The 9,697-nt window shown below is 36.6% G+C and overlaps 1 protein-coding gene across 1 annotated transcript; it reads left to right on the forward strand.

Annotated features, from left to right (window-relative positions):
- Positions 1-1,952: 1,952 nt before the first annotated feature.
- Positions 1,953-9,463, forward strand: LOC104073237 (DNA excision repair protein ERCC-8-like; the record flags this gene model as incomplete). Its single annotated transcript, XM_009572938.1, has 3 exons — positions 1,953-2,150; positions 7,277-7,363; positions 9,098-9,463. Coding segments are annotated over 3 exons (354 nt in total), but the record flags the coding sequence as incomplete, so codon positions are not given.
- Positions 9,464-9,697: the final 234 nt, after the last annotated feature.

Consider the following 9,697-nt stretch of genomic DNA (forward strand, 5'->3'; position numbering starts at 1 on the left):
GCCCCTTCTTCCACAAGTGATAAACTCTAATGTAGCATCTAATGTAGCATTTGCTCCTATCCCAGCTCTTATAGGGAACAATATTGAATTTCTCAGTGGTGATTTAGCTTTGGTTAAAAGATAGGCTTTTTTATCAATCTTAACTAGTCCATAATAATTTAGCAAGTTATGCTTTATATTCATGAGTCTCTTTGTTCTAATTCCTTTACTTCGCCCTTTAGCTATGCTATCCTTCTGCTTGCCCTTCAGTTGTTTTCATACTGCCTATTCATCTAGTTTTTCTTGGTAACTCATGAGGCGGAGATGCAGAATCTTTCCCTCCATTGTGGATGTTTTTCCTCTGTTCCTTCTTCCCCAACTAAGGGATGACTTGCTGAGAAATCCTGAGGGCTAGTTCTTGTGTTGTCTAGACTGATGCTTCAGTTCTTTGCCATTGTACTGGCATATACACTTCAGAAATACAGTTTTCTGCAACATCAGTCAACTCCGATAAACAAAGGGCACGTACAGGATAGAAGGTAGTGTAGATGAATTTTTCTTCAATCTGTGCACTGAAGTCTTGCAGTATTGGGACCGGTACTGTTCAATACCATCAACAACATACACAGTGGGATCGAGCGCATCTTCAGCAAGTTCGCAGATGACACCAAGCTGAGTGGTACAGTCCACACACCTGAGGGACTGGATGCCATCCAGAGGGACCTGGACAAGCTTGAGAAGTGGGCCCATGTGAGCCTCATCAGGTTCAACAAGGGCAAGTGCAAGGTCCTGCACCTGGGTCGGGGCAACCCCAAGTATCAATACAGGCTGAGGGATGAAGGGATTGAGAGCAGCCCCACAGAGAAGGACTTGGGGGTACTGGTGGATGAAAAGCTGGTCATAGCCAACAATGTGCACTCACAGCCCAGACGGCCAACCGTATCCTGGGCTGCATCAGAAGAAGGTGGCCAGCAGGTCGAAGGAGGTGATTCTGCCCCTCTACTCTGCTCCGGTGAGACCCCACCTGGAGTACTGGGTCCAGCTCTGGAGTCCTCAGCATAAGAAAGACATGGACATGTTGGAGCGGGTCCAGAGGAGAGTCACGAAAATGATCAGAAGGATGGAACGCCTCTCCTATGAGGAAAGGCTGAGAGAGTTGGGGTTATTTAGCCTGGAGAAGAGGACATTTTGGGAAGACCTTATTGCAGCCTTTCAGTACTTAAAGGGGGCTTATAAGAAAGATAGCGGCAAACTTTTTAGCAGGGCCTGTTACAATAGGACAAGTGGGAATGGTTTTAAACTAAAAGAGGGTAGATTCAGACTAGTTACAAGGAAGAAACTTTTTACAGTGAGGGTGGTGAAACACTGGCACAGGTTCCCAGAGAGGTGGTAGATGCCCCATCCCTGGAAACATTCAAGGTCAGGTTGGGCTCTGAGCAACCTGATCTAGTTGAAGATGTCCCTGCTCACTGCAGGAGAGTTGGACTAGATGACTTTTGAAGGTCCTTTCCAACCCAAACTATTCTATGATTTATAACTGTATACCGTTGTGCATAAGGAGTTCTTTTAATAGTTTCAATATCTGAGAGAAAATTATGATGTTGGATCATTTAGGAAAATGTTTAAGGCAGTAATTCCTGGACCAGTTCTAATTTCAGTGATAGTTTAGGTGCTCAGTGTAGATCTGGCACGCAACAGCCTGTGCCAATTCTAATTGTGGAACTGCTGATTTTTAGGCATATATTTCTTTCCCGTTCTTAAAGCTGATATTGAGTAGAGTGAACTTTAATGAACAGAAAAATTATTCTCTTGATAGACAGCTGTAATTGGAAATCTCAAGAGTTGTATTAACATTAGGAAGCTTAAAATTAATTTTATTGGGTATTAAAGAAGAAATGAAATTGACCTTTTCATGTAAAGTTATTTCCTGTAGTTTTAGTTAATAGCTAACTGCATAATCTTTCATTTTACAGGTGAATTATGGAAAAGTCTGTAATGAAAGTAGAAAAGGACTCAAATTCACCATCTCTTGTGGCTGTAATCCAGAGTTTGCCTTTGTACCCTATGGTAGTACCATTGCTGTTTATACAATTTTCACAGGAGAACTGATAACTATGCTTAGAGGGCATTACAGTACTGTCGACTGCTGTGTATTTCAACCTAATTTTCAGGTAAGTAAAGTATAAACAATATTCCAGACAATCTGGAATATTTATGCAGATTGCCAAACCACTTGCACAAAAAGTGTTAACTTTTCTGAGATGTGCTTTAATCAAAGATCTTGGCATAAGAGGGAGTTCTGTGGCCTATGTGTCAAGCAAGAAAAGTTTGGTCAAGTTCTTGGGACGGCCTTTTCTATATTCCGTTCCTTCCACTATCCTTTTTGTCTCACATAGGTAATTTTTCAACATACCTATAGTAATTTTTTGGCTTGTGTTGTCATTAATAAATCTTAGCATTAAGGCTTTTGCCTCTTTTCGATAAGACTGAAAAAGAGGCATTTGTCTTTCTCTGAGATACCTAAGAATAATCAAGTAAGAAAGAATGTAAAGTGAATTTAGGTGAAGTGCATTAGTATTGCTATGAGTACTGAGAAACCTCTCAACTACTTTGCTAAGGTGATCTTGCTCAAATGCCTGTAGTTATAGCAATCACTGGATCTATGAACAGTTTGGATGAAGTGTTGAGAACATAATGAGCTTCTTAAATTAATCTGAGAATGTTTCACCTAAGAAATACCATAGCATTACAGGGACTCATGCTACTGACAGCCTTTTTTTCTTTTCCTCTCCCGCTATGGTATATTTTTCTCTTGTAATAAAAGACTTAAGGATAACAAAGCTTAATTTGTTATGAGATACTTTACAACAGATTGTTCTTATGGCTTGTGGTGTGGCAAGTGCATGTTAGTATGGATTTTTAAGGCTGTTACATAGTGCCCTCAGGTGTTGAGGATTGTACTTCATGTTCCAGCTCCTCCTTTCTCATCTTTTGTTTCTGAGATATCGGGGAGAAATATTTGAGGCAGAAGGGGCATGTGGGTATCTTTTCATGACCTCTCATACAATACATCATAGAAGTTAATCTGGTAGCTCTTGCTTTGAGTCCAGTAACTTTGACTGAAACAATGTTTCCCTCTCACTGAGATGGACTTCACTGTAAGTTTTGGACACGTTACGGGTGAGGCAATAGAGCCCAAGCTAATAAGCCTTGCTAGACCTGGAAAGCAGTTCTGGCATGAATAGGCAGTGAGATATTAGATCCACTGAAAGGTGGAATATTCACATTATAGCTAAGGCACATCTTTTCTGGACTGTTCTTGACTAGTTTAAAAAGGCTTTTGTGTTTTTAAGAATAGTTTCCCAACAAAAGTGCTACTGTGTTTATATTAAGTAATCTTTAGTATTCTTTTTGATAAACTGGAGAGATGAGGTTCATTAAATCTCACTGTAAATCATGTTTTCCAGCCCTGGAAATGCATATCTCTGTATGTGTCTGTATCCTGTCTTTTAAGATCCTTAGAAAAGGATCACTTGTGATCATGCACTCAAGAATTGCATCAGTCACTATAGCTATAGGTTTATGTTGGCAACAGCTTCATTTGTTTATCTGTTGTGATTCCTGATTCTCTTTCAGAATCACCCTTTTCCAGAGTTCAGTTCTGTATCCTAGAAATGTGACTGGATTTTCTTTAAATGCTCTGCTTTTAGCTGTATTAAATTGTTAGTCTGATGGAATAACATTACTATAGTCAGTGTGTCAACACCAAAGATAGTGGTAGCGTTATTTTGACTGTGTTCACACCTATATTTCCAAATAGCTCATTCTGTCTTGAGACAATTAAGTACTTTCATCAGTCTTCATATAATTCCAATAGAAATTATGATTTCCCAGTTAAAACTTATTTTCTGAGAATGCAGTCGTTTGTAAAATTTATAGTTACCAGTTTTATTTTACTCTTGCAAGCAATATTAAATCAGTATGTTACGAAGTTATTCACAGCTGTGCATTTCTGTTTTCAGTTACTAGTTGTAAAAAAAATTTTGTTTGACAAAACCTGCTTTGTTGCAAACCATGCTGACTGATGTTGTTTATATTCCTGTATCTTAACTCTACCGTAACTGAATCGCGTAATCACCTTTTCCATTGACTTGTTTAGGATTAAAGAAATGTCAGTTAGTTCATTCTTCTTTGTTTTGTTTTGTTTTAATGGCATATTAGCTCACTTTCAGCTGTGTAGTATTTCAATACATATTAAAACATAATTAACTTCAGCAAGCCAGAAGTCATCTTAGACAACTCTTCTAAGTCTCTCTGATATAAATTATGCATCTGGTGAAATGTGTAGCAGATAGCTTTCTAACATTTTTCTTTTTACATTTGAGATTAGTAACTATCTTCATACGAAACAAGGTCTACATCTTTTCTGCATAGTTTCTACCATTTCTATCTAGTAATGAGTCTCAGTCGTTGTTAAGAGTTTTCTTCATATTAATAGTCTTCTAAAGTTTTTCTGCTGTCTTTAACCCTGCTGAGTGATTTTTGTCCTATCCACTCCCAAATCTGATCCTTAGATTTTCTTACTATTTTTTTCTGTGTTCAAAACTTCTGATTGATATTGATTGCTGCCAGTCCCTCACATTCTTTCTGTTCATTAAGTGTATTTTAATCACTTTGTTTCACCTCATAACTGGAATAGGCTCTAAAAGGAACTTTAACTTTACACCAATTATGTATTTGAGGTGAGAAGTGTCTTCCGTTTGCTCGGAACCATGTCATCAAATGTGATCACTGAAGCCCAGGCAACTAGCTATTTGCAATCCAATTATATTGGTCTTCATCTGTTCTTATGAGGTCCAAATTAATTAGCAGGTTTGTGTGGAATACCTTTTGTGCTTGAGATATTCTGTGGAGCTGCCTCCGCAGAGTGGTGTGAGATTTAGTTAATGTGTGTACATATGCCTTTTGAGATCCTGGGAATAGAGCCATAAAATCCACTATATTATTGTTGGCCTAAATTGGTCTTACACAAATATCTCTGTAAAGTTAATAAGATGTTATTCTGCTTGAGTAATAAGAACTGCAGAATTTGGCCCTTTAATAAGAGCCAGTAATTTAATAGGAGGTCAGTAATTTCAAGGGTGGTGTGGAAAAGGAAATCTTCATTGTGCAATCTTTTAGATGATGTTTACTGTTCTATCTAATACGCTAGATACCATTGTGCCATATTAGCTGCTTAAAATAATTTAAGTAAACAAACAAAACCTACGTTTCCCTTTCAGAAGAAGAAATGGAGTAAAGCACCATGCACAAATAATATGTCATAAAATATTAGGTATGCATCAGGAAGCAATTTTGCTTTAAATTGTAGGTACTTCTATTGTTCAGGGAATGCCAGTGACATCTGCAAGGTATTTGGAAAATCCAGTGGTAGACTAATAAGTAAAGATAACTGAAAGTTAAATTAGGTTTTATTTGCAATCTTTCCTCAGAGTCTTAAAGCATAGTATTTCCATATATTGTACCATAAACATACATGGAGCATGTTTGTAGTACAATATGTGTGTATGTCCTATACTGTAACATAAACATGCATGAAGCTCACTGGCTCTTCTTTTGACTGACTTAAGGTATGAGTCACCATTTCGGGTTGTAATAATTAATTGTAAGTATTACCCAATGCAGTGGATATTAACTGAAGATCTTGCAATGCCAGGATCAGAAAGTGAGGCAAGTGGTAATAAAGATTACATGGAAGTATGCTGATGTCACTATGAGATTGCTCACAAGGAGTGATTTTTGGCTTGGGAAGAGGTTTTAAAGTTCTAGTGATATTCTGTATCCTGTCAAAGACAGGAGGCCTGAGTAGAGTACTGCTGACAGGATAAAGTGGGATTTGACCTACACCTTGGTGTAACTTTGACCTGTCTTCTTTTAAGCAAGATAAGTAGGATGTTTCTCTCTCATAAAATTATAAACTCTAATCTTGTATGTGTTTTATGAGTTAATAACTTCATGCATGGGACCAGTTTTACAAAAGTGAGTATGTCAGCTCTCTTGAGTAAGATTACCCACATAAATGGGTATTTATAGGAGTTAGGCATTAGGTTCCTGCACCAACTGTCAGCATAATTCATGCAGTTCTAGCATTAAATCTACATAATATAGGAGACTTTCTGCAAAGACAGAACTGTAATAATTTATTGGACTTATATTGAATCAACGTGTTAATAATGTGCACATATGCACAGAGTTGCTAGTTTAAGTGTAAAAGCCAACGTGCTTAAAGCAAGGCTTTCATGCTGTTGGCCTGAATACAGAAAAAATACATGTTTCACTCAGGCAGTTTAAACAGACGGCAATACTCAAGTGTTGTCAGACATCCTATGTAATATGCTGGAGTATGATTCAAGATTGAAGGCACATGAGAATATCTTCATATGTGTTCATTTAAGCAGCACTTTGAAAAATAAAAGCATTATTGGTGCAAAATTTACTGCAAAGATGGTGCAGTATTTCTCATTAGCAAAATGTCCTCAGTTTAAAGTAACAGATAAGTTTGTATTTCCTTTAATAAAGATCTAAGAAAACTAAGCTATATTTGACTGTTAGCTGTTTGGTGTAGAGACTGTTTGCTTCCATGTGTTTGCAGGGTGCCTTGCACAATGGGATCTCAGTCCTTAGTCATTACCATAATAAATAGAGTTATTTATATTAAAAATAATAAATTGGTCTTTCTGATCTCTGCCTTCCCAACAGGATACAGGCTTCAAATTGTTCTTTATTTGTTCTTTTCCTTCCCTAGGCATACTGAAACTACATTTACTTAATACTTCTTTGTTCCATACTTATGCGCTCTTCTAACATATACTACTAGGTGCTTTTGAGTTGATTAATATTTTTTGATCATAATAAAAAATCTTTTTCTTTTTTTTTTTTTTCTCTTTCTCCATTGAAAATAAATCATCTCTTAAGCTTCCTAACTGTTAAAATAGGTGTCTTTTCAGGAAACATGAGAGAGGGAAGAAGAAAAGTGCATTTCAGCTATGAAGTTCATTTAAGTGTGGGTAGTGCTGTTTTGGTGAGCAATCTGGGAAAAATATAAAAACTTACTCATTTTTGTTTTGGCATATCATTTAAAATACTGTTTATTAAGATTATAGTACAAATTAGAAATTGTATATTTGTCTTTGTTTTTAAATAAATATTTCATACACCTTTTTCTCCCAACATTATATCTATGTCACTGTTTGTAAGTAAGTTTGTATAAAAGTAATTTTTGATTGCTTTCTTGAAGGAACTTTATAGTGGTAGCAAAGATTGCAATATCCTTGCATGGATACCAGCTCTTCGAGAGCCAGTTCCTGATGACATTTCTGAAAAGGTAATGAATTTGTGAGTTTGAACTATACTTTTTATGGCTGTTATACTTGGGGGTGGTGTGGAAATTAGATATAAAGCATGTATTTCACCGTCAAAGTTTGTAAAAATTCTTAATTAAGAGGAGAATCACCTATTGTTTCTGTGCAATCTTCTGATTGTTGTGGGGTTTTGAGAGGACGTTTTCTTTCATAGCCTAATGGAATCTTTTGCAGACCTCTAGCTTCTCACTTAATTAAAAGTAGTACTTATCATTTGTCTATCTGTCTTTCAACTTCTACTTTAGCTTCCTTAATTTCCGTACTGTTTTCTGTAGTTTATGCTATTTTGGAATTGGAAAGGTGCCAAAGATTGTATTTTAAGTTGTTTAAGAATATACTGTGTATTAAACAGTAAGATTAGGAATGCCACACTTCATACCCAAATATTTCTGATGCAGAAATATAATAAAGAAGGTTCTAAAATGAGCTTATTTTAGTGTCTGAGGCAAGATGTTCAGGCTGTTACAGGGAAGATCATACATAACTCTGTTTTCCAAGAGAGTACCTTCTCTCTCCTAGTGTTAGAGCAATAAAAGTGTTGGGCAATAAAAATTTCAGTGAAGAGTCTGAGGGGGAAAAATTCTAGATTTTAAGGAACCATTCACAGAATCAGAGTCTGGCAAACTGTACTAATGTTAAAAAATCAGGATATATTTATGCTTTGGCTCAGCATGCACAAATTTCACTTTTTAAAATTTCTGAAATGTTTATTTTGGATGGGGAAATGATAAGCATAAAATTTTTGTAACATTTACTTTGCTTTGTAAGACAACTTATTTCAAAACTGTCCTACACTTAAGCAAAGAAGAAAAAAGTAGTTTCAAAGGTTAGATACCCTAAATCCAAAATGTGGTCTGTTGACCTGAAATGAACATTTTTGCTGTAACTGAGAATTTTGATGTGTGTGAATTGTTTTTTTAGTCTGAAAAACAAAAACAAACCCACAGCAACAAGATTATTTACCCAGCTCTGATTAGAACTACCCCTTTAAATTTGACGTGGTAGAGGTATGTAATATGTGCCATTGTTTTGAAATCTGTTAAGCTACAGCTGCTGTTTTCAAATGTTGTAGATGAGCACTGCCTCTGAAAGAAGCGGTTTTGCTGTCCATAGGCGACTAGTTCCTGCTCCCTTTCATGTGCTAGAAGAGCCATTTGAGTTCCTGTATGACCAGAATCTGAACCCAGGGTAGAAATAAACAAGAAAAAAATTTTACCCCAAGTCAAAACTGTGATTCAGTGCACTGCTGCACAAACCCTTCAGCCTGACCCTAGGGGGGCTGAGGTGAGAAGTAGTTGTTGGATGTGGATAGAGGCCAGGACTACTTCTTGAGACAGTAGTGCTCAGTTACGCTGGGCCAGGGAAATTATGACTTGAAACCAGTGACTCAAAACAAACACAGTAATATCTGTCTGTTATATTTTATACCAGACATTTGTAAAACTTCCAGTCACTGCTCCAGATTTTTTTTGTTGAAATTGGAATTAAATAGATTACTATTTCTTTTCATAATTTATCCTATCTCTAATCAGCGGAATGGCCAAAGAAGTGGTTAAAAAAAAAAAATCCAGTACCCATGAGAGACATAATAGTTTGTCTACATGTAGTAATTTAAGAAATACCTTTAGCATTGCCCTTATTTGATTTTAGTATTTTTAATTAAGCAAACCACTGAGAGAATTTTTTATTTTCTTCAGTCTCTGCCTCAACAGCATTTAAATCCAGCATATGAAGACGCATGGAGCAGCAGTGATGATGAAGGCTGAATTTCAATTATGTGCTGATACAAAATTGACATTCAGGCACTGCATTCATGGACTTTATCTACAGAATTGGATATTGTCAGATTTATTATGACTGGATTTTTGGTACAGTTCTGTTAGAGCAAGGTCTTTCAGAAATAAGTTTCCACTGTTATCTGTGTTCTTACTTCACTGTTACAGTTAAACCTAAAGGATTACTTTTTCATACTTACTGACTTTTATACTTACCCTTATGCATTGGTATGCTTTATTCAGTGTTGAACAGCTAATAACGGAAAAATAAAAGCCCTTGGGACCAGTTAATATTGCGTTGTTTCTGGTATCGCTAATACTTAAAGAGATAATCCCTGTTTCCAAGAGACATGATACGGAGGATTTTGCCTGACGGAGGACTAGCTCAGGGATACTTCCAGCTTATTTTTATCAATGTCTAGATGGAGCAGACTGCGTCCATTTTCAAGTCATTGTGTGCTGTGGGAGCCAACAGGATTTTGTGCCTGTTCTTTTGCATTTTCAGTTTTTCGTAAGTTTCTC

The sequence above is a fragment of the Fulmarus glacialis genome, unplaced genomic scaffold, assembly GCF_000690835.1.
Source record: "Fulmarus glacialis isolate BGI_N327 unplaced genomic scaffold, ASM69083v1 scaffold13912, whole genome shotgun sequence".
Lineage (NCBI taxonomy): Eukaryota > Metazoa > Chordata > Aves > Procellariiformes > Procellariidae > Fulmarus > Fulmarus glacialis.